The following is a 24,371-nucleotide window of genomic DNA, read 5'->3' as shown; positions in this document are numbered from 1 at the left end:
TTGAACGATAACGTTATCATTCAACTGTTCAAAATATCGTCTAGTGTGTTGTTACATGAAGCTGTACGGATACTTGAGTAACATAAGATTAGCAAATCTGGCTGCTTGGAACGTTTGCAGGCGCTTGACGTTCCGCCTCAGAATCGGGCCCATAGTCAGTATAGCACAGGAATGTTGCTAAGGCCTCGCTTCTTTTTTTATTTCCAAGCTTATTGCAGCTCATTTTGGCAAAGGAGAAAGAAAGGGTTAATTTAGATGGGTATTGGAAACTGTAATCTACAAATTTGTTCCACTAATAGGCTCATAGTTCCTCTTTTGCAGCTTAGACCTATTTAAAAAAAAAAAAAAGACTAATTTGCTGATTAGCAATTAAAGTGCAACCATCGTCTGTATGCGGTGGAGTCAGCTATTTTGTGGCCTAAACAATATTCATGAGACTGCAGCCATTTAATTAGCTAGGAACCGGTGACGTTATTAAGGCTGCCATTTTCAATTAAATATATGATTAATTCACTAGGAACGAATGACCTAAAGGTGGCCGTACATCTGCGACGGATCGTCGCGATGCATGGATGCGATCGGAAATTTCCGATAGTCCATTGGAAACTTCCGATCGCCCACCATCGATGATCTGCGATCCGTCGCTGGATCGCAGACATTTACCATGTTAAAAGTCGGCGATCTAACGATCACGATTATTTTTTGATCATGTTCGTCAAATCGGCAGAATCCAACATGTTGGATTTCTGCGATGCCGGGTTGCAGCATCGCGGGATCGCGGCAATCCATCGCAGGTGGATGAGGCCCATTAGAACATTAATAGATGCACATTTTGCAGAGCATTGGGCCCCATCCATCTGCGATGGATTGTCATGATCCCGCGATGCTGCAACCCGGCATCGCGGGATTGCAGAAATCCAATATGTTGGATTTTGCCGATTTGACAATCGCGATCAAAAAATTATCGCGATCATCAAATCACCAACATTTAACATGGCAAATGTCTGCGATCCGGCGGCTGATCACAGAACATCGATGGTGGGAGGTCGGCGTTTCCACCCAGAAACGCCGGCATTTCCCATCGCATCGCGACAAACAGTCGCAGATATATGGCCACCGTATCTCCTATTAGCAAACCTGTTCGTAATCTAAAATCGGTTGTCTGCCCTTTATTAATCTTTTTTAAACTTTCATTGTTGTTGGATGCTTTGGCCCTAATGCTTTATCCTTTACTCAGCAACATTGGTATAGGCCAACCTGAATGGTTGCCAGTCCATCTATGGGTGCAATAATTTGTTGGTATAAAGTAATTCGATTTTAAACTAAGTTGTCTCTATTTGTTTTGTTGGATATACATTGTGATGACTATAGGCAACTTCAGTAGGGTATAGCATTATAAGAATATGTAAACCCCTTCATAATACAAACATGGGGATGTGGGGATTCCGGTGCTCAGAATGCCGGCGCCGGAATCCCGACACCTGTTAGAATCCCCAGAAGTTAAGTAGCGGGGTTAGGGGGAGGGGTTAGCGTTGGGTACTAGGGACAGTGTTAGACACTAAGGGGGGAGGTTAGGTTTAGGGTGAGTGGAGGGGGAGGTTAGGTTTCGGCACTAGGGGGGAGATTAGGGGTAGGTAGAGGGGGGGTTAGAACACTGACCAAAAAGTGTCGGTATTCTAACACAAACGGGATGCAAGCGGCGGGATTCTGACTGCCGAGATCCCGAGTGCCAGCCTCCCGTACCCATCCCCAAACAGGACCCCACAAATAGTGTAGCATTGCATAAAACATAGATGTGTTTAGGTTGCAATTATAATTCTGAATAATTTATTTAAAAAAACCTCTGTTTTATAGCCCTGAAGAGCTAGGGATACAAGATTGAACGGGACGATTTATCAAATGGTTTGAAGGCCTATGTATTCTCAATTTGCCCTAAGCAACAAAGGGCTACCGCTGTCGATAACATTGTAGTAGCTGGTGATATGATTCGCTGCTGATGGCTTCCCAATGCCTTTGCAGTGTAGTGTGTAGGTATATTGTAATCGTCATCTCTATTTACACAAGGTTAATGCATCCACCTTATTCTGTCTTTCAACTTTTGGGAATTGCTTCAATCTCTATATTTCTGGGATTTTTTTTCTCTTTATAGAATGGGTCTTTATAGACAAAGCAGCAATGGCCTCTCCTATAGCTTCTCATGTATGTGTTTCTAAATAGTGCTCAAAACAGAAGGCATAAATAGTCCGGGATAATGAGTTTCCTTCAGGAAGTGTCTGGGATCAAGGGACTTGGACAGTGCAGGCTCATTGAGTAGAGCAAAGTTACAGCATTTGACAGATTTATCCACTGGAAGTGACTAACTGATGTTTGTGACTCATCTTTAGCGACTGCTGGAGATTTTCGTCATATAAGTAGATTTATGGCCTCACTGGTAGACAAACAAAGATTCATTTTGTAGAAATGGTCTCTGTGACCTTTAGCCGTTGCTGGTAGAGTGAAGATTTAACATTGCACATTAAGGTAAGACTTACCACCTGGGCATGCCTGACGTGGTTGTGTGGGGTTAATGAACACAAACCCACATCCAGTGTCTAAAAATGACTAAAATCTCTTCAAATATATCTCCATCTCGCTATGATCTACCAGTTTGCTGGTGCTTCGGAGTGGCGATGGCCTACATCTCCCAAAACAGAGGCGTGTCGCTGCCGTTGTGGAGGAGTGATGAGGCCAGAAACTCCGTCTGCTGCACGGAGATTTCCTGGTCTCTTTTCAGCATCTGCAGCGGCCGGCTTGCGTGACCTCATGGGTCACTTAGCTGGCCGATGGCATCGCAGATGATACGATGTGGTGTTCTAGAACGCAACTCTGATCAGTATTGCATGCATGGAGAAAAACGCTATATAAATAAAATGTATTATTGTTAATCTTAGGAAGTTTTTATCAGGGCCGTAACTAGGGTGGTGGGACATGTGCCATCTGCTTATTATGTATCAGATGGTAATGCAAGATATCACCTTTAACCACTTAACGGACGTGGTCGCATGGGATGCGAACGCAGCAAACTGTGCTTTAGCTGACCAGGTGCACCTGCTCTGTTTTTGAAGAACAAATACGTTCTACACGTTTGCAAAATGGATCGCCTCTGACTCCATGGGCTCTCCTGCAGACCCGACAATTTCTGACCTGTTTTGACCGGTTTAATAAATTAAGTGGTTTTGACTGCTGGGGAGTATTAAAGAATTAGCAAAAGTTGGCGATAAGACTGTTTCACCCATAGTTGCCCACTACTGTTATGTCAGGGCACTCTCTGATTAGGATGAGACCTTCCATACGCTTCTGATAACTGGCAATGCTACTGAAAGGTCACATGCCTGTCTGCAAGGTGGGCTGGGACATCATTGATGAAAAAATTTTGTCATCACCACCCATCACTTGGAATACTGAATGGCTTGGTGTTTGATGGCTAAATTAGGGCTATCCTATGCTTCTCTCCCTGCCATGGCATTAGCATCTTCACAGCTTGCTCACCCTGTCATATCTCATCTGCTTCCTCCAGAAGGAAAGTATGGAACGTGATCAAGTATTATTTATTCATGAAGTAAACTAGTGTGTTATATTAGGGATATGTGTCTAGCACACTAGTTCAGAACTGTGCTATATTATTTTGGTTCAGTAACTCACATGTCCCAACAAATAGCTGCTGTTTGTAATTGCTCTATTCAGTGTTACACTCCAGTATTAATGTGATCCCACTTTTGCAACTCTTTAGGAGTAAAGCAAGATTGTTGAGTCTGTAGAATCATGCAAAAATCAAGGAGTGTGTTCAGCACTTAAGCGGTGGATGAGGTTGTGTTTTAAGCTTGCAGTTCCCTAGAACTTTCAGTAACTACGCAGAAGTCACACGCAATGGTGGGAAGTATGCAGAGGAGTGTGTTGGACAGGGTAAACAGAGGCTGCGCTGTCATACTCCTAAGATTTGATATAAAAGTGATTAGAATAATACAAAGAAAGAAGATTATTTATAAACATCTTCTTTGGTTATTGTAATCATTTTTTAGTTCTACTCGCCAGCTTTGTGGAGCTCCCTGGGACTGCAGAGAGACGAGGCAGCAACAGCTCAGCCTCGCTTCTGTATAGTCAGACACTGCTTGCAGAGGTGGGGGCGGGGCCACACCACACCACAGGCGGTAAGCTACACAGAAAGCGAGCTAATAGAGACATGCCTCTGAGTATGGGGTGGGGGGGGGCAGCAGCAAGAGAAGACAGTGATGCAGGTAGGAAAATCAATGGATACTGAAGCTTAGTGTAGTGAGGGAAGAGTTACAGTGAGTAGGGGGTGAGACAGGCTCAAAGCACTAAAACCCATCTCCATGTGTGTCTCCCCGGTAATTGACCTCACTGCAAGTCACTGGTGTTAGGCCACTCTATTAATCAGTTTGAGCATGCAGATTATTTTGTCTCGGTAAGAGAAGGCAATTCTGACTCCTCTATAACCTATTACAGCATATATAGTATAGTTTCTTACATATACACATTAAGTACTGGTTACACACTGAGTGGGCGCTCTGCAGCCTGTGAAATATCGTAATCGTTCAGTCGTTCCTCATCCTGTAGGTGCCCACACTGAACGATATGTAGTCCAGGGCAGGCACCCTCCCTCATCCCCGAACATGGCCAATCTGTCGTTATCGGCAGATTGACTGTCATGTTCAGGCGATGATTGATGTCGGAAATGACTAGCGGGAGGGAGCATCGCTGGTCATTTCCGACATTATACTGACCGATTTATGCACGATGTCGTAATCGTTCAATCGCTCTGTTTAATCGGCAAGTGGATACACGGCTTGTTGTAAGACACAGCAGCAAGGCCAAATTTGTAAGAAGACCACATGGGCTCAGGTGCCAGGCGGCGGGATCTGTACTTTACTCATGATTGGTTATTTTATTCTGTCATAGAAGAATTTATCTACATGTAACCACTGGCTTAATTATTTTCAATGATTAATTTAATAGAATTAGGTGGGGCAACATTGCGTGCTTGGTTCTGTGCATAGTTTAATTCCTGAATTTTAAAATACTGTTTTATTTTTTTATGTCTTGGTCTTTAAATTCCATTATTGTGGGGGTTTAAAAATAAAAACGTTAGTGATGTGTTTTTTTCCCCTTAAATGTGAATCAGACGATAACAAAAGAGCAACGACAAAGGGTTACGGTGTAATGAAATCAGTCTGTGCACCACAATGTGATCTGTTGCAGATAGTGTCTGTCTTGGTGAAGGGAATTGAGAGAGAAAGCAGAGCTGAGCCTGTGATGGATGCCTTGTGTTCAGTTTATAATACTAGGCCTAAGGGCGGGATTCAAAGAGATGAATTCTGGCCATAAGGATAACACTGAAGGGTTAACACAAGTGTACAAACTGCATGCATGTCTGTGCAATGTCAGACAGCATTCCATGATCTTGTGAAATGCCTCTGGTGTTACACGTAGTGAAATTAGCCAGATAGTGGTCCCAAGTCAGTGGAAGAGAAATCCCCCCCAACAAAAAGAAAGTACTTTTGATTTAGTGTATTTTGTTTTTTTTTCTTTAATTTTGAGAATGAAAATAAATGTAATTTTGAGCTTCTAAGAGTTAGGTCATGCTGAGACTTACATGAGGTTCAGGCTGTCTGACCCTGACCTGAATGAGAGATTCCCAAATGATTTTAGAAAAACAAACAAACCTTGATTTTGGGGATTTTAACTAATCTGTTAGCGGCATTAACACATAAGCACATCCCAAGTGCTGAACAAACTACAGTACTGTCCAAGGTTGTTATGCAAAACTGCTGTGTCTGACCTCCGTCACCTCACCCACTGCTCGGGAGAAGTCACACAAGTGCTTAATGAAAGAAAGATTGGTTTAGGTGTAAGAAGTAATTAGTAAAATCTTTGTTACATTTTTCGACACACCGTCACCTTCAGATTGGTACATGATGATGTAAAGTTCACTTTAAAAAAAATAAAATAAAATCTGTCAGGATGCGGTTAAGATGACGGTAGACGGGATGCTGGACATTGGTATACCAACGCCGAAATACCGATGCCCATCGGGAACCCGGTACCGCGGTCTCGAACGGATCAAGATACTATATATTTTAGCTGACAGAGCAGTGAATGAAAGGCTGTCCATGTGTTTTCTGATCTCTACCGTTTTACTTGAAATATAATTCATCCCTGCACTGGGCCCCTATCATGCACCTTCTGGAAGACCTTTATTCCCTGCAATAAATGCTCTTACATAAGAACTGCTCTTTTGTTTGCTGTTCTGTGGGCCGATGTAAAAATGAGAAAATATTGCAGCTGATGGATGAAAATGGATGTTGTGTATTAACATATTTAAGCAGCCTTTTTCACATTGCGTTTGGAAAACTTGTCAAAAATGCTTGGGAAGATTTTAGAATTCCTCAGCAGAACTTTATTTATGGTATGTTTGTGTATGTAGGCTCAGTATGTAATAAGATTTGTTTTTGACTTGCAACCTAATCCGTATGTGGGTGAGGTCAATGGCCAACTAGGCTGTACTGTAGCTGGCCCTACTGATCCTGGAATGTGGTCCAACCTCCCTACAGCCAATTCGTCCTTTCAGGTGGTACAGCATGTGGATTGCCAAATGTGCAGTCAGAACTAATCGCATTCAGGTATGCGTAATGCAGATCTACAGCAGGGATACATTCTCTGTGTACAGTACTACAGTGTTTTCCAAGTTATACAGTATATTTCTAACTGCGCGGAGACCAAATGACTTGATTCATTTTAAGTATTGTTATATGTAAATCCAGAATTATGATTAAATCTGATTATTATAAAACTGCCACAAATTGGTTATAAAATGTTATTTTCTAATTAAAATATAGTTTGCATGTAATCTAAATAGCTTTTCTTTTCTAACTTATTCTAAGACTTTGCCCCATTACTGTAGATGTCAATGGTCACTACTGTGTTTTAGTGTCTGGTTTTCATTTATACAGTTGTACAGTACAATCCCAGGTATTTTGTATGCCAGGTGCAATTCCCAGTAATCATTCTTATCCCATTAACATTATAAACATGTGCAGAAATGGTTATATTATTTGAATTGTAGTCCAAGAGTGTCTGCTAAGCCATGTTGTAAATGACATCCTGAAATGCATCTGCTCAACACTAAAGTGTCCCTGTAAATTATTTTAAAATATTGTCATCTATGCATTTCCTGTTAGTTCTTAGGGTAGCTACAGCTGGTATTGTGACACCCACATGTTCTGGCGCAATGATTAGGAATTGATGCAATAAAATACTCTTATGTGTTACTGCAGTGCTTTCCAAACTCTGTCTTCAAGGCACCCTAACAGTCCTGATTATTTATGTTTGAGCACGTGACTTACAGTAAATAGTACATTATTCATTTTGCTTAAACTATCTTTGCTCAGCCAGGGTACCCTAACATGGACTGTTAGGGTACCCTGAGAAATGAGATTGGGAATCACTGAGTTACTGCGTAATAAATCACTGCATCCAGGAACTTGGATTACAGGTTTCTTTAATAACCTTATAAACAGGCTGATTCTTGGCCACATAAAGGAGCAATAAAAAACCAGGAGCTAGGTCTGTGTATTTGCAGGGCAGTGTTTGTGTCAGTCATTGCAAGTTTATAGCTGTTGACTAATAGCTGTAAAGGCAGCTTTCCCGTAAAAAGGTGTGTCGGGAAATTAGATCAATACACCAATCACATAACATTATTTCTGTGCAATGTGCACACTGCCCAGGGGGTGGCATGAGTCGGGTTTCCTGATGAGCATGAAGTCATGCAGTTATGTTAATTTCAGATTCCACCTCTTACATTGTCCTCTATAGTATATGGAAAAGATAAAGTGGCATCTATTATTGGAATTAATTGTCTCCTAGTTACTCTATGAAAGACCATTCACAAATTATTCTTGGTAACATGTTTTTGAGCGAATAGTGTTCTCTTCCCTTTTTACAGGCGTTCACCTACCCCCGGGCGACTCTCTCTCGGCATCATGTGCTCCCCATGCATGAGAGTAACAGGGAAGGGGTGGAGGACATGTCCCTCTTGTCAGACCTGCATGAATCTGCCATCATGTTGAATCTTCATCTACGCTACCAACAGGGCAAAATCTATGTGAGTATCCAGCTGACACCTGCATAATTGTACAATACAGGGTTAAATGAATGTGGGTAGCGTGCTACACCGAGGAATATCTGCTCCTTGCTCATTTATTTATAAAGCTACTGTTTAAAGGTAAAAGCGCATTCTATTTTTCTATTCTCAATTTCCCTAGCACTAGGACTAATCTCTATCTCTGGCAGATGAAACATTATTGCTCTAGGGGGTAAATTTACTAAAATGGGAGTTCTATTAAGAAGTGATGTTGCCAATAGCAACCAATCAGATTCCAGGTATTATCTTCTAGAAGGTGCTAGATAAATGAGAAGTAGAATCTGACTGGTTGCTATGTGCAACATCACTTATTAAATAGGGGTAAATTTACTAAGATGGGAGTTCTATTTAAGAAGTGATGTTGCCCATAGCAACCAATCAGATTCTACTTCTCATGTATCGAGCACCTTCTAGAAGATACCTGGGATCTGATTTGGTTGCTATGGACAACATAATTTCTTAAATAGAACTCCCATCTTAGTAAATTTACCCCTAGGTGTTTTCTTTTCATGTTTTATGTGTGATTTCTGCACCTCTTTATATTGTGTAGTTTATGGGAAGATGTTCCTGAAGTTGATCACATGTATTTTGCTTTCTACAGACCAATATAGGCTCCATCCTGGCTTCGGTTAACCCCTATAAACAGATTGCTGGATTGTACGATGAGAGTGCTGTGGATTTATACAGTCGCCATCATCTGGGGGAGCTGCCCCCCCACATATTTGCCATTGCCAATGAGTGTTACAGCTGTTTGTGGAAGAGACATGACAGTCAATGTGTGCTCATCAGGTATATTTCAGCATGTACAGTACCGAGACCTCCAAACTGTGCTCATTAAGAGATTAAAGGATTATATCCTAAAATTCTGCAAGGACGCATTAGGATCTACAAGATTTGGTTTAAAGCTGTTCACTCTGCTATGACACTTAAGGCACACATCCACTAAAAGACATCAAAACGACTGCACGATTACGACATTGTAATCGTGTAGTCGTTTGTCAGTCTGTGCTGTACCTGCACTGAACAAGCAGTCGTTCAGTGGTAGCACATAAATCATCTCCTAACATACTGAACCTGACGTTATCGTCAGGTTGTACAGCATGTTTGCCCCATGATAGATGTCTAAACGACCAGCGGAGCGCGCATCGCTGGTCGTTTTAGACATTTTTCCAAACTAATGATATTGTTATTGTTCAATCTCTCAATTTAATAGTCTAGTGGATGTGTGCCTTTAGGGTCGGATTCAATTAGCCGCGAAAAGCCACAGTTTTGGGAAAACTTTTTACAGGTGCGAACATTTTGCACAAAAAATGCTTACCTTGCAATCCTACTGCAAAAGTTTTCGCATGTGCGAAAACTCCATAGACAAAAACGGGCAAACTGTTTTCACCATCTCAGAGCAGGTGAAAAGTTGTGTAAAATCCCTATTTTTGTTTAAAAATGTGGGGACTTTGGGCCTGATTCAGAGCCGGACGCAATTGGCGCTCGCTCGTCCTGAAAATAGGGGTGGCTATTCAATTGAACCGTTCGCTGTTTGCGGTCTGTTCACGCCTCTAGGTCTGAACGAGTGTACAAAACTTGCGTTCGTTTTTTGGGAAACTACGCCCCCTGGCCGCTCGCATCCTACGTCATGTCCGCTATTTATTAGATTAATCGAGTATATCGAACAGGGTATGAGCTGCTCGCTATTCTTGTGGTTGGTTTTTGCTACCACAATTTTGCGAGCAGTTCTGGCTTAAAAAAAACCCAGTGACGTGGTCAGTGACGCTGCTGTTTTAAATATGCACACCCATAAAACGCCAGTTTTGACCTTTAAGCACGCCTGCGATCGGATCTCCACTCCCCGTTTTCAAGCACCTTCCCCTGTTACCACCCACATACGCCTCATTCTGTCACTCAAATTAGCAGGCATTCGCTATTTTGTGAGCACATGAATTTCGGCCACACTGGTTCGCGCATGCGTATAACGATCCGTACGCATGCGCAGTTGGGCAAACATCGCTCGGAGCGAACGAGCTGCCGCTTACGAGTGGCTCTGAATCAGGCCCTTTGTTCAGAACCCATTGGACACTCCCCCTAATGATACAGTGGGCAAAAATTTTATATTTTAATTACCTTGATTTGGCCAATAACGTGAATTTTGGGGTAAAAAAAGTGTTGGAAAATCAGTTTAAAGTAGTGGGTCTGGTATATTGAGGGGGGGGTTGTATGGATGAAACGTGTTTTAAACATTGCATGTGGCTGCACCAGGTGTATTTTTTTATATTTTTTCAAAGTGCACTTTTTTGACTCAAAAATATACTTGCACCCATTTTAATGTACCCCTAATTTAACTGCAGCATTTATTTTCTCCCCAAAAAAATTCTTTTTAGCATTTTTCCACACATGAAATATGCATGAAATAGCGAAATGATACAATTTAAGAAGCCCAAATACTTTAATTAGGGCCACTAATACACTTCTAAAATGATTACCTATGTCAGTTACCTAAGGGGTACAGACAGATTTCCCCAAATTTTACCTGTACTTTTCGATGGTTACTCCATAATCCGCTTTCATGCGAATATGTTTTCACGTCTTTTGTAATAAGAGAGCGAAAACGGGAGTGCGCATAGATAAAAAATGCAAAAATATCGCATCAAAACACTCGACTTTAAGTTTTTCGCTTTTTCGCGTCTAATTTCCCCCCTTACCCTCCAAACTAAAATTACAAGTCCTCTAAATTCCAAATGTGATATTGGTGGAGTTTCTGAGCCATCTGTTGAGTTAATATTTGATATTTAGGTCACCCTGCTCCCTACCTCACTGCAAAACTATGTACTTCTTTATCTGACCATGTCCAGAGGTACCAGGAAACCATTGATTCTACTATCTCTCCATCTCCCTTACCACTTTACAATTTGGGATGATCACAGTAATATGACAAAACTGGGTAGGGACTTGCATGGTAGTTTACAATCTGTAGGGAAATAGCAGTTTGATACATGGTGTTAAGTGGCACGTATTGGATATTGGTTCAGCCAGATTGCAATGGTTAAAAGTGCTTAGCGAGACTGTGTGATTTAGTTGGAGGTCAGGTTTTTTTTTTTTGGTATATCAGGAGAATAAATTTCATTTAAGGAAAATTATGTAGACCAGCCAGGTCGCGAAGAAAATAGGGGTTGGGTACTGGGGGAACAATATGTATTTATGGTGCAATGGAGGAAATGGTTTCTGCATCATGGGAGCTGTGTGGTTACTCTTCCTCTATAATATCGGAATATTATAGAGGCTAATGCTGGGTAATTTGTACCTGCGCCCTGCCCCATCTCTGTGCTCCTCTAGAGTGGTTGTAATAAGGTAGAAAAGTCTCGAGAGTTAGGGAGGTGGTTGGCAATTGGTTTGGGCTACCTGAAGAGGTGAGTTTTCAGAGAACACATGGAGCAGGGGTGGGGGCCATTTTGATATATATATAACATTATTTGCGGGCCCGGTGCAGGCCACGCCCCCTCCGTGTGACATCACACAGGGTGGGGCCGCAATCACCGGTGATTACAGTAATGCCCAGAGCATTCTGAGGATGCTCCGGCGAGCTGTAAGGGCAGCGGTGTGACCATCTGAAGCATCTGCTGCGATTCTGGCTGTAGGGTGCCATTCTAGGCACCCTGCTAGCCAGTTGAAGCTAGCAGAAAAAAGCTCTGAGGGCCAGACCAAATTATTCCGCGGGCCTTATACGGCCCCCGGGCCTGAGGTTCCCCGTCCCTGACATGGAGGTTTGTAGGCTAGAAGAAAGTCTTGTGTATGGGAGGACATTGTGGTGCTGCCCTGAAAAGTCCTGTATCCAGGAATAGGAGCAGGCAAGGAGTGTGAATGAAAGATGCTTATCTTGCGTAGAGCAGAGGGGTTGAATTGGGAGATACTATGAGACAAGGAAAGATATGTACATGTTACTAAGAAGGTATGCATTGTGACCTGTGATGTAAGTGAAATTACTACATTCCCATAAGGAAGTTACACAGTTGCATCAGTTTCCTGTAACATCTGATGTTGCCATATGTTCCCAGGTGCTAATAAAGAACTTCCCAAGCTTATTTCAACTGTTTTTCATGTGGTTCAGTAATTTAATGCCAGATTTGTTTGATATCTGTATAATAAATGAAAGTTGTATTTTTTTTTGTAGTGTAGAACAAAAATTTGTAAAAGCGCATTTGTTTTTTTTTTTGTTTTTTTTAATATTCACAAATATTTGCAGCTTGAAAGTTTCAAGAGCATTTCCATTATGGGCTCTTTGGGGGAAATATTTTTTTCTGTGCAGACCAGACTTTCTTTTATTCAGAACTGGAAGTCTCTTTAAAGGACAAAAAAAAAAATCTATAAAACAAACCTCCTGAATAAGTGTTGGGGAGTGTTGTAAAAACCACTAAATAATTACCTACCATAATTATATTATAATATATTATGTTATAATATTATATATTAAATGTTGTAATGGTGCAGGACATTTTTTAAAAGATCATATTTTGAAATGTATAAGGATTTCTAAAATGATACAATTTCTGATCTTGTTAATCTGTGGACCTTTTAGCTTCCCAGCTCTCTGTCCATTTATCAGGGGGGGGATCCAATTGTCTTTGCGTGCCTGATCACGCCTTATCCCTGTCTAAACTGACAGGGCAATATACAGTTGTTTTTTAGTTAGTTATTTTTTTTTGTGCATGTTGAGCCCAAATACTATAGATTCGGGTTTAGCCGTGTAAAGCAAATAAATCCATCTAAAGTCCTAGTTAGCGCTCTCAAAACCAGAAGTTTTGACTATTTCTGCTCGCCACCTCAGGAGGCAGTGAGCAGAAATCTTGCTAATGCGCCTGTCGGCAGGAACGATTTAATAGCTGCTGTTGGGCACATGATACTGCTGCCGATGTTGAAGACAATTGAATTCCCCCTGGGTGTCAGGCGGAATGTGAAAGTGACAGTTAGGCCACACAAAGAGTACTTAACCAGGATACTGGGTTTATTGATATCAACAGGGCAACAGTGGTGACACTGTCGCATCAGCGCTAAGAAGAGTAGCGGTATTGCAGGGGTTAACAGTAGCATTTAGGTCTCTCACCTCAGGAGCTAAGTACTGTGACACTCTACACAGTGAAGATGCGCTAGCGGTGACATCACTAGTTTGGAGGTCGCGCGGCCACTGACTCTCTGGGTCTTAGTACCCAGCATGTATAGCAGAGAGAGGAGACTGTGCCAGAGCACACTGCTCTCTAACATTTGCAGGTTGGGTATGTTGTCTGCATAGTCGCAGATCTTCCCAGCATTTGTAGTATTATACATACACCCCACCTAAACTTATCATTTCATCCTTGCTCCCCTTTTATCACGAGAATGTGGTGCTGATAGCTAAAGCAAGGTAATCGTCCATCATTGTGGTCTCTGTACAGTACCCCATACTAACTGCTCTTTTTATAGGAGTAGTTATTAGCCATACAAAGCTTTTTGAGAGTAGCATAGTTAAAAATCAGTTGTAAAGTGTTAACCTCCTTTTTAATGTTTGTGTTTCGTTCAGGCTAAAATAGCTGCTGTATTCCTGTTTGTACTATAATTTAAGTATTAACTTTAAAAGCTGTCCCAATTATTGCACTGACATAAACCTCCGCACTGGTGGTTGTCCTGAAATCTTTTTTTGTCCTTTTGCAGTGGAGAGAGTGGGGCCGGCAAAACGGAAAGCACAAAATTGCTACTAAAATTCCTGTCAGTGATGAGTCAGAACTGCGCAGGAGGAGGTGGCAATCAGACACACGTGGAGGAAGCCATCATGGAAAGCAGGTCTGAGCTATGGGGCTGTTTTTACACGTGTTTTTGTGAGGGCACTAAACTATTGATTTACATTTGCTAGTGTCTGTTGGCAGGCAATCCCAGACATCTTGGCCACGCCAATATAGCTTGTATGATATTTTAAATATATTTACTTACTGATGTCTTAAGCTGCAGAAATAATTCCATTGTCTCAGCTTTTTCCCAATGGACCAATCCGAAGAAATTTTTGCACTTGCATTGAACTGTATCAGACTACTTACGCCACACATGCCTCATTAGGACCCGTTATAGTGGTCAGAAGATGACTGCACAGATAATAGCAGATGATATCTTCTTACCAAATATCACAACATGGCCAGTATTGATCCTATTATACTTCTGTTGCATCATTTTTGGGCGTCACAGGTACCATTATTGGTTCTGATGCCCAATTATCGCAGCATTACAGAGAGCCAGGGGATTGGACACATTACACATAGGACACTTGCAGGCTTCTAATTGCCTTCCTTCCTTTCTGTCGGCGTCTATCCCACAGTCCAGCATCTGTTGGGAAAGAAAAGAGAGAGGAAAAATAACAGAAGCATCTTGTTAACAACATTACAAAGAATGTCTCATCAATGGCATCTAATTGTTAGTAAGAAATTGTCTTTGATTCCCCCCATTAGCACCTCTGGTGAAAGGATGACAGCCATTGTGTGTGTGAGAATCAGTTACAGTAAGAGCGAGACTACTCGCATAGGGGCTGCTTCTGAGTTGGGTGCAGTGCAAAAAAATGAAGTAACTTTGCACCTGGACAAATTATGTTGCAAATTCATTTACATTTTTTTATGCAGGGTAAATACTGACTGCTGTTGTGTGTGGCTCACATATACTGGGCCGCTTTATGTTTCCACTCCAATTTAGGAGCATATTCATTTGGGAGCGAGGTATGAACAGCAAAAACCTTGCAGACCTCACACCCAATTTTGAATTAACGCGGATATGCACGCTCCCGATATTAGTGGTATCCAATTAGTTAAAATGCACGTGTGGTTCTCTGCTTGGAAAACCTCGCAGTGCCAGAAAAAAAAAGACATACTCACAGGTCTCTGCGGCTCCCGGTCATCTCTCATATTTGCACTGGCGAGGGGGCTGCTGGGAGGCGAGGGGGCTGCTGGGAGGTGAGTTGGTTGCTGGGAAATGTAGTTCTCCCTGCTGCTGGGATGGGGGGGGGGGTCACAAGACACTCACACATACTAATACACACACACACAATACTTACACACACACACACAATACTTACACACACACACACACACACACACACACACACACACACACACACACACACACACACACACAATACTTACACACACCGCTGCTGCAGAAGACCGGATCTTGCAATTGCATAATTAGTTTGCTTTGCTCCCAAATCTGAATCTGGCCCCATAGTGTGTAGTTGTAAACCCTACTTGAGGCCGTTACAAACCTATACAGGGGCATTAATACTTCTTTTTTCCTGCTACTGATTCCTCTCCCTATGCAACCAAGCATCTGACTTGCCTTCCTCAATGCTTTGGTGCATTGCTTGCCTACCTTTAAGTCATCTAAAATGGTGACTTCTAGATCCCTTTCCTCCTCTGTATTTTCCAATATAGGGGAGTATTTAATTTGGAGCGAAAAGTCCGTGCTGGACTTTTCGCTCCACATCGCAGGTTTTCCGGGGATAAAATATCGGGCACGTGCCCACTTTATCCCCGTATTCAATTAGAAATCAACAAAAACGTGATCCGGCGGAAAGTTAAGGATCACCAAAAGACGGGAATTTTCGGGAAATAATCCAGTGCCCCCCTTTAAAGATGTCTAGACAAGGGGGATCACTATGGGTACCCCAATTTTTTACCTGCTGTAGGAAGTCGAGGTTTCTAATAGGTGCATATTTACGGCTATGAAGAAGTGGTGGTGTACAATAGCATTTAGGAATAGTTAATTTTCTTTTTGTAAAAATATCTATCAAATTTGGGGTACATGAAAATGGGGGTAAGCTAATTTTTAAGTCCCTAAAATTATATTTCAAAATTCTGCAAAAATGCACCTGTCGCTACTCCTGCAATGAAGAAAACACCTGCCGCATTTAATGGAACCCCTCTGGAATCAATTTTGCTATTTTTGAGCTGTAATATTATTTATATATATGTACCCCTAAACCCCAATTCTGCCCTTTTTTTCGCCATGTAAAACATGGTGAAAAGTTATCCCCGTTTTTTTACAAAGACTTTTCGCACCGGCGAAGTCTTTGTAATTGAATGCGGGGATAATTGAAACATGCAAAAATTACGTCATTGGCTGTTCACCCTGCGTATGATCGCCGTACGGAAGTATACATTATTCCGCTTGTTATTATTTCTTGACATGTGACATACAGTATACAAACATTCCGTGCACGGAACACGACTGTGTATATACTTATATAAGCAATAGACTCATTCAATGTGAGTTTGTATATAAACGCGCAGTGACCCTGCTTGTACATATGTACTGTAAGTCATAGTTTAGCTCTCTGTTAACCGCATGAGTCTGTCTCTCCCCCTCCACCCATCTTCTGTCTCCATTGTAATCTGAATGATTTTTCTGCAGCCCAATCCTTGAAGCTTTTGGAAATGCTAAGACTGTCTACAATAACAACTCCAGTCGCTTTGGGAAATTTGTCCAGCTTCACTTCTCGCAACAGGGCCACATACAAGGGGGCCGAGTGGTGGACTGTATCCTTCTGACTGGGAATGCGGTTGTGGGTTTCGTGCTATATTCAATATAAATGGTGTATGGCCACGTAGAGATCAAAGGAACTGAAATCATTTGTTACTCTCACATGCTGAGAAACCGTAAATGTAATTTTCACTTTCCAAAAAAAACAGACAAGTAGATCATAGAACTTGTTCCCTATAGAGCACAGCAATACTCTCGATAGCTGTGGTATCAGATAATTAAAGTGCACCCATCGCTTTTACTCGCAGTGGAGGCAGACTTTTCTAGTTTACTAGTAAAAGATGATGCGACTGAGGCACGAAGTGCCTTGTGCCTCAGTGAAGTTATTAGTGAATAGGCTGAATATTGGTCCATGTCACCTAATTACTGCCTTCACTGTGTAGCTCAGAGGAGACTTTATTATATGTACATATAAACAGAGATTGTGTGTGTATGTATATAATATATATAAAAATTTTTTTGATAAATCAAGGGGTATCTAAAATAACTTTTATTAGTAACAGTTGCCGATTCAAGAGAAGGGGGATTTGTCATTCCACCTTCGTAAGTCCACTCTGTAAGTTGATGATACTTAATAGAGAGCTCGTTACCCAAAATGTTATAAATTGATTGTTTTCAGAAACGGGCACAGTATTTTAGTCTCAAAACAATTAATTTGAGTAACGACCCCGGTACTTCAAGTTGTGGCTGATGATTTCTTCTTCAGTACGTAATGGCTTTTGAATATAGGGCCTGATTCAGAGCCGGACGCTCTTTGAGAGCGCTCGCTCTGAATCAGGGCGTCCCTGTTTTTTTTTTTAAAGACTGCCTCCTGGCCACTCGCTAAGCTGTGGGTGACCACACACAGGTTTAGCGAGCGGCCAGGTGATGGTCACGACCATCAGGGCTTGCGACGAGACCCTTGTGGTAGGGTCTCGTTCCAGCAAGCCCCAGTGAGCTTTCGGCTCTAATAGAGCCGGAAGCTCACCCACTAACATCACTCGTGATGTCAGTGGGGCCGCCCCCAAACGGCAGGCGTTCCTTTGGGAACGCCTCCGTTTGGCCAGCCACGCCCCCTACCTGCCTCCAAAACGGGGCAAGCTGTCAATCACAATCGACAGCTGCCCCGCTTTGGTGCAAGACCCATAGCGACGGAGCGCCCGTCGCTGGCCGGGTCTCGCACATGTGCTCGCCGGAGCCGGCTCCAGCGTGCGCATGCGCAGTGGGGGACCATCGACCCACTTGCGAGCGCTGTGCGCTCGCGAGCGGGTCTGAATCAGGCCCATAGTACAAAGTATGATTCCCCACTCAGGGCCACAAGCAATCATTCACTCCTGGTGAAAGCAGGGTCGAGGCCAAGCATCCCTTTCTGCACTACCGCTTCCCAGCCTTCCCTCCCTCTGAGCGTTTAGCCAATAACGCCAGCAGGAGGGTGGAGGGCGGGGTTTTCCTCGACAGCCAACCATACGATGGTGGTAAGTTCAGGCAGGGCTGGGCTCCAGGAGACTGCCCAGCTATCCCGTGGTTAGAAACGCCACTGGGTGAAAGCATATGTCCACTTTACAGAAGAAAACTTAGAAATACTTTTTATGACACTAGGAAATGTAGGAAAGTAAAAAGCAGCTGCATACTGGTGTTACAGGTAGCTGTTTGCCACTCAAACCACATGTAAGCCCTGATCATACTTGCCTATTTTATTGAACACCCCCCCCTTTCCAGAGGTCTACAAGGCTGGGAGTCACAATGACACGATTTTTGCATCAACACAACCCCATCACCCCTTGCTGTGCATCAACACAACCCCATCACCCCTTGCTGTGCAGCAACACAAGTGAAGCGAGTTCCAGGAGGGTGGCCTACTCTGCTGGGAGTCCTCCTGGACATTCCGGAAGAGTACACAAGTAACACACACCTTTCACCTGGCTGCTCTACCTCTGTGCAGGGTGGGGGGGTACAGACTCTGGTTTTCCCAACTGGTTATAGGATTGCACTGTCCCAACGAGACTAGCTATTCATGCTGGGACTTTAAATCAGTATAAGCATTTACCAGTGTATCTAAACTCCTTTGGAGGCAGAGCTGTGGTCTGAATTTTTCACTACCTACCCTCTGGTAGTGTACAGAAAATCCATAGCAAAGATTGTTACAGCTACCAATAAGTATCTGTAATTCTGGAGCAGTCCGGTAGGTAAGAACTTGTATTTGGCATTTTGCACTTTCTAAGAGCTTTTAGTAAAGTAGACATATCCTTTTATTTAGTGCTATTGAATGAGTACTCCAGTTTGTTGCACTACACAATAAAACACTTAGTAGGAAATGTTAGTATATTACAGAGGATTATAGCAATTGAGCCTAAGTGGATTGGTGCCCAGTTTTAACAAAACTACCCATGTGATAGTGCCAACCCAAAGCCAATCACAAATAATACCTGCCTTTATATAAAGATAGTAACTACTTCTAGATACAGAAGAGAAAGGTGTCTTTACTTGTGTGCTGAGGAAGTGCTAATGAGGAAGAGAAACTTGTTCCAGTCCTATATTGTCAGTCATGTGAATAATATTTATGCAATAACTTTTACCGAACCTGTGTAATTAACCCTACACAAATCTACACATGTTAACCTTCTTAAAAAACAGTCTTTATAATGTTTTAGAATGTTAATTACAGTTTAATAAATATTATTTTAAGCAACATATACATTGAAGGGATCTTAATACAATAATATGAAACACAAATTAAAGATGGCACTGCCCATATGAGCTTACAATCTAAGATGTGAAGAGTACTTGATGTTTCAAGTTCAGGACATGGGTCCCCTTAGGTTAGCTTAACTAAACTGCTGCAGAACATCGGTAAACTTGTTCAGCACATAAACTAATTTAACACTTAAACTGCTGCCTCTTACTAATGATTTGCTTTAGTAAATGGTTACCTACTAATGTAAGTTTTCTGTATCTTCTTATTCCTTCCTAATTTAACACTTTTCAGTGTCCTGACTGTCTGGAGGATAGAGGAGACATGTCTGCAGAGGGCCCGCACCGCAGACATGCTCTCAGATAATGCTAACAGTCAGTGGCGCTGATGCCTTCCGCACAGTCTCTGCCATTGCTGGAGGAGACCAGAGAGTCCTCTGCAGATATGTCTCCTCTCCAGCAGCGCCAGGGACTGGTGTGGGAGGCGTCAGCGCCACCGGCTGTTAGGATATTTGCAGTCAGCAGTTATGTCTTTTTCCAGCGGTGGCAGGAAGTGTGTGTAAGGTGGTCGGTGCCGCCGGCTGTTGGCATTACCATGTAAGCATGTTTGAGTCCTCTGCAGACAAGTCTCCTCTCCAACAGCAGTGGTGGGGACTGTGATGGAGGCACCATTTGGCTCAGAAGCTGTCACATTGGCACAGCAGCAGCTGCTGTGTAAAAAGGTGGGAAGAAAACTTGGGGGTGGTGTCTCAGGTCAGTAAGCCAATCAGAGAACAAATGAGCAGACATCATACAGTTGGGATTTAGTCAGGAAGCCGACCGTCTAAATGCCGACCGCAGGCTTCCCGACTGTCTAATCATGGCAAGGTATTAATGACAGGCGTCGAAATCCCGACGCCTGTCATTAAACCTACGCCGGGAGCCCGATGTCCGGCATACCAAACGAAGGACAGCCGCGGGAGGGAGGGTTAGGTTTTAGGGCTCCTAGGGGGACTTGGGGTTAGGCACCCCAGCGGGAGGGTTAGGCTAGGGAAAGGGGGGGGAGTTACGGTTAGGCACTTGGGGGGGGGGGGGGGGGGGGGGAGACTTAGGTTTAGGCTGCGGGGAAGGGGGGGGGTTAGGGTTAGGCACTTGGGGGGGAGGTTAGGGTTAGGCACCCCTAAGGGAGGGTTACGGTAGGGAATTGGGTTAGCGGTACTTGCGGCCGGCGGTAATACCTACTACACCCATACAGTTTACTAAAGCATCGCAGTAGTAAGAAGCAGCAGTTTTATGTGTTTAATTAGTTTACTTCATATTCTGAACAAGTTTACTGATGATCTGAAGCAGTTTAGTTGTGCTAATCCAGGGAGGCCCATGTAAGGTCTGGAATAACTGGTGGTAGGGAAACATACACATAAAATATTGGTATTAAACGTAACCAGCGCCCTGGTGTGATTAAATCCATGACTTCAACGCTGACAGATAACAATGCTACATGCTTAATGAACCGAGGAAGATGGTGATCTATAATAATGGGCGTCGGAATGGGGGGGGGGGGCAAGGGGGTGGCTCGCCTCCCCCCCCCCCCCCAAACATTTGAAGGTGAGGAGGTGTAATGTGCAGTCTTTAAGTTAAAACACAGCACATTACACCTCCTCCTCCATGCGGTGCAGGGGCTGTGCGGCCTATTGCTATAAAGCATGGCCCCTGACCGTATGCAGCCGCCGCTCAGGCAAGAGAGAGGGAATGGGAGTGGGGGACAATTTTATGTTGCCCCCGCCAACATAAAATTGTTCCGACGCCCCTATCTATAATTAAAGTCATTTTTTGATTTACTAAATCTTCGTATTCGGTAGTGAGAAGGTCAGTATTTTATTTCAGAAAGAAAATCAGGCAATAGGATAGGGCATATATTTCCATCTATTCTTCTACTGTAAATGATTTTCGATTAACTAGAAATGCATAAATCCAGTAAACTCTCCAATTCAGTTCTTTCCTAGTATACTTTTTATTCTACTGTATAAAGTCAGCCTTGTTTTCTGAATGAGCAGATTTTATTGTAGACCAGCGTGTGACTGCCCTCTGGAGTCTTACTCTGGTAATGTACCAGCTAAGAGATTAAGGAGATGCAATGTTCAGCAGGTGCTGAAAACAAACAGGGTTGTATCTAGGTTATAAGAAACTTTTTAAGTTGCTGTTATAGTCCTTAACTGATGGGCAACCAGACTTGTTGGAGAAGGTAAGTTTTGGTGATACTCTGTTTAAAATGCACATATTAATATATCTGTTTGGGCATAGTCACTTATATCAGGGAAGTTGCTGAGCGGCTGTAACCCCGGAGGTGTATTGTTTCCCCTTCTAGACCAGGGTGACACGACAGAGCCCAGGAGAAAGGAACTATCATATATTCTACGCTCTGCTCGCAGGCGCCAGCATGGAAGACAGAGGTAAAGTCTTTCGGCATTATTTACTAAATACTTGTTTCATTCAGAGGATCTATCACCCATTCAATAAAATGTTTTCCTTATGTTACCTCTCAAGCTGCATACACACACAACGATTTAGTAAATGAACGATTTTGGTAAACTTTTCGTTATTTTTTTCATGGGAAAAATGAACGAAAATCGTTTACTAAAATCGTTCATTTACTAAATGTAATGAACGATTTTTTTTTAACTAAAAACTATTTTTGCATATTCCCTTACTGAAAATCATTGAGTTGGTCAGTCTGACTAAACTACAAACGTGAACGCGAATGAACGATAATCATTCATCGTTTTAACTCAGAAAGTGAACGATTTTTTCAACGATTGAACGATAAACTATATCTTTAATCGTTCAAAAAATCGTTGTGTGTATGCACCTTTAGTCTTCCACCCTCCAACTTCAAAAGATGCCCCCTGGTTTTGTAATCCCTCTATTCTAAAAAAAATAGCTTGGCAACCTCCTATTAACACTTTAGTATATTTGAATGTTTCTGACCTTTTTACCTCCATCCCTTATCTCATGATGTGCTGTAACCCATAGCAACCAGGTTTCATTAGCCTGACTACACTTGATGGAGATTTTATATAGATATAATGGTGGATATCGGGTTGTTATGGGTTAACACTGTATGCCCTTGCTAGTTTGGTTATACTAAATAGTTTGGTTATACTACATATATACTGTACATAAGTATCGGATGAAGATAAATGGGGATATGTACAGTATCGAGTCTTGGGAGAGAGAGAGCTTCTAACTGTCAGGTATCTAGTATAGTCTTTTAATTGACAGAAGATGATTGGTTGCTTTGGGCAACTACTCAATTGTATCCATCTTCAAGGCTTCATTCATCCTGTCTAAAGTGAGATAGTGTATAGTGCAAACATAAGGGACCCAAAATATTTACTTGAAACCTATGGAACAACAAACCTAAGAAGTAAAATAATATAAGCATATATGTAAAGACCGGTGTGCACCTAGCTTGCCTAAACCAGTGGTTCCAAACTTTCTTAAATCATGGCGCCCTAGAGTATCAGCATTTTTTCACGGGTCACCTAGGCTATAAGTTTCTTAGGGCGGGATGTACTAACATTGTGCAGTACATCCCGCCAGACATTGCATCCCTACTGTTCGCATATGCATTAACATATATGATCAGTACCACAAAGGACTGCTCTTCCGATAAGAGCTGTCCTTTGCGATCAGTGCTGCACCCTGAATTTTTGGGTTTATGACTCGGGAGTCCATCTGCGCATGCGCAGAGTGACGCTGCAGCCACAGGGCATGCTGGGAGGGATCCGATCGGATGTTTAGTCCTGGACCACCAACCCGTGGCACCCTTGCAAGTGCCCCGCGGCACCCAGTTTGGGAGCCTCAGGCTTAAGCTAAAAATTAAACCAAAAATTGTGGATAAAAATCGATTCTGATTTTTCTTGTTTCTTAGCCACAAATTACATTGTAAACTGAGACAGAAGAAACAATACTGTGTAGTAATGTGAATAACAGACAATTACAACATTAATAAAGGTTGCTTAATGATTGGAATCCTTATTTCCTTTGTCTTATAGAAGCTCTCTCCCTCTCGGATCCTCACTCTTATCAGTATCTCCGTACCTCTGGCTGTGTGACCGCTGAAGGGCTCAATGATAAAGACATGTATGACAAAGTTGTGGTGAGTCCAGTAACATAGATCCCAACTATTCCATGTGTTTCCAATATTTCTGTACTTGATCAAGTCATGGAGGCAGAAATGAGAGCTGGTGATCTAAATTAGGTCATTATACCAGAGGTTCCTAAACTCTGCATTACAGACAGTCCAGGTTTTAAGGATATATCTATGCTTGGGCACAGGTAACTTAGTTAGTATCTCAGTCAATTTGATTTAACCATCTGGACTCAAGCATGGCAATCCTTGAAACCTGGGCTGTAATGACGGAGTTTGTGAAACTCTGCTCTAAACAATTTTCCATCACATTTCTCTACCTATGCCTTAAATTGGCTTGATTTGCATTTCATTGTTGCTCTCTAATAGCTGGCACTTAAGCCACAGGTTCCCTGCAACATTTATGTGTAACTGCTTTCTACAGTGTCAGAATAGTTGGCAGCTTTGAGAGTAAAGGGGGGCATCCACTACACGATTTTAGCAGGCGATTGAACGATAACGACGTCGGCAAGGTGATATATATGTGAACAGGGATATATATCTGCATAAAGAAGTTGTGTAAATGCTTCATTCTCGCTAAACAATTTGTATCTAGAGTATATGTCCTGAACGAGAACCCGTAGTGTAATATGTCCTGATTGATTTATTTTATTGGATATATAATGTAAATGACCACACATAGACTGTTTACTGTAATGTATAAAAAATTTTTTTTTATTTTTTTTATTAATGTTTGTTAATGTTTTTTCTTGAAAACAAATAAAAACTATTGAATTAAAAAAAAGAACGATAACGACGTCGTTATCATTCAATCGTTTAAAATAAGTTTTTAAATCG

The 24,371-nt window shown here is 42.3% G+C and overlaps 1 protein-coding gene across 2 annotated transcripts in view; it reads left to right on the top strand.

Annotated features, from left to right (window-relative positions):
- Window positions 1-24,371, top strand: part of LOC148524015 (unconventional myosin-X-like) — a 138,167-nt gene that overhangs the window by 44,364 nt on the left and 69,432 nt on the right. For both annotated transcript variants that reach the window (XM_088472279.1, XM_088472278.1), the window contains 7 exons: window positions 8,000-8,158; window positions 8,799-8,986; window positions 13,871-13,999; window positions 16,607-16,731; window positions 21,613-21,626; window positions 21,750-21,834; window positions 23,440-23,543. In XM_088472279.1, the coding sequence (XP_088328405.1) occupies window positions 8,000-8,158; window positions 8,799-8,986; window positions 13,871-13,999; window positions 16,607-16,731; window positions 21,613-21,626; window positions 21,750-21,834; window positions 23,440-23,543 (804 nt within the window). The remainder of the gene's footprint in view (window positions 1-7,999; window positions 8,159-8,798; window positions 8,987-13,870; window positions 14,000-16,606; window positions 16,732-21,612; window positions 21,627-21,749; window positions 21,835-23,439; window positions 23,544-24,371) is intronic.

The sequence above is a fragment of the Taudactylus pleione genome, unplaced genomic scaffold, assembly GCF_031769625.1.
Source record: "Taudactylus pleione unplaced genomic scaffold, aTauple2 ptg000122l, whole genome shotgun sequence".
NCBI lineage: Eukaryota > Metazoa > Chordata > Amphibia > Anura > Myobatrachidae > Taudactylus > Taudactylus pleione.
This window is presented reverse-complemented; position numbering and strand designations above follow the sequence as displayed.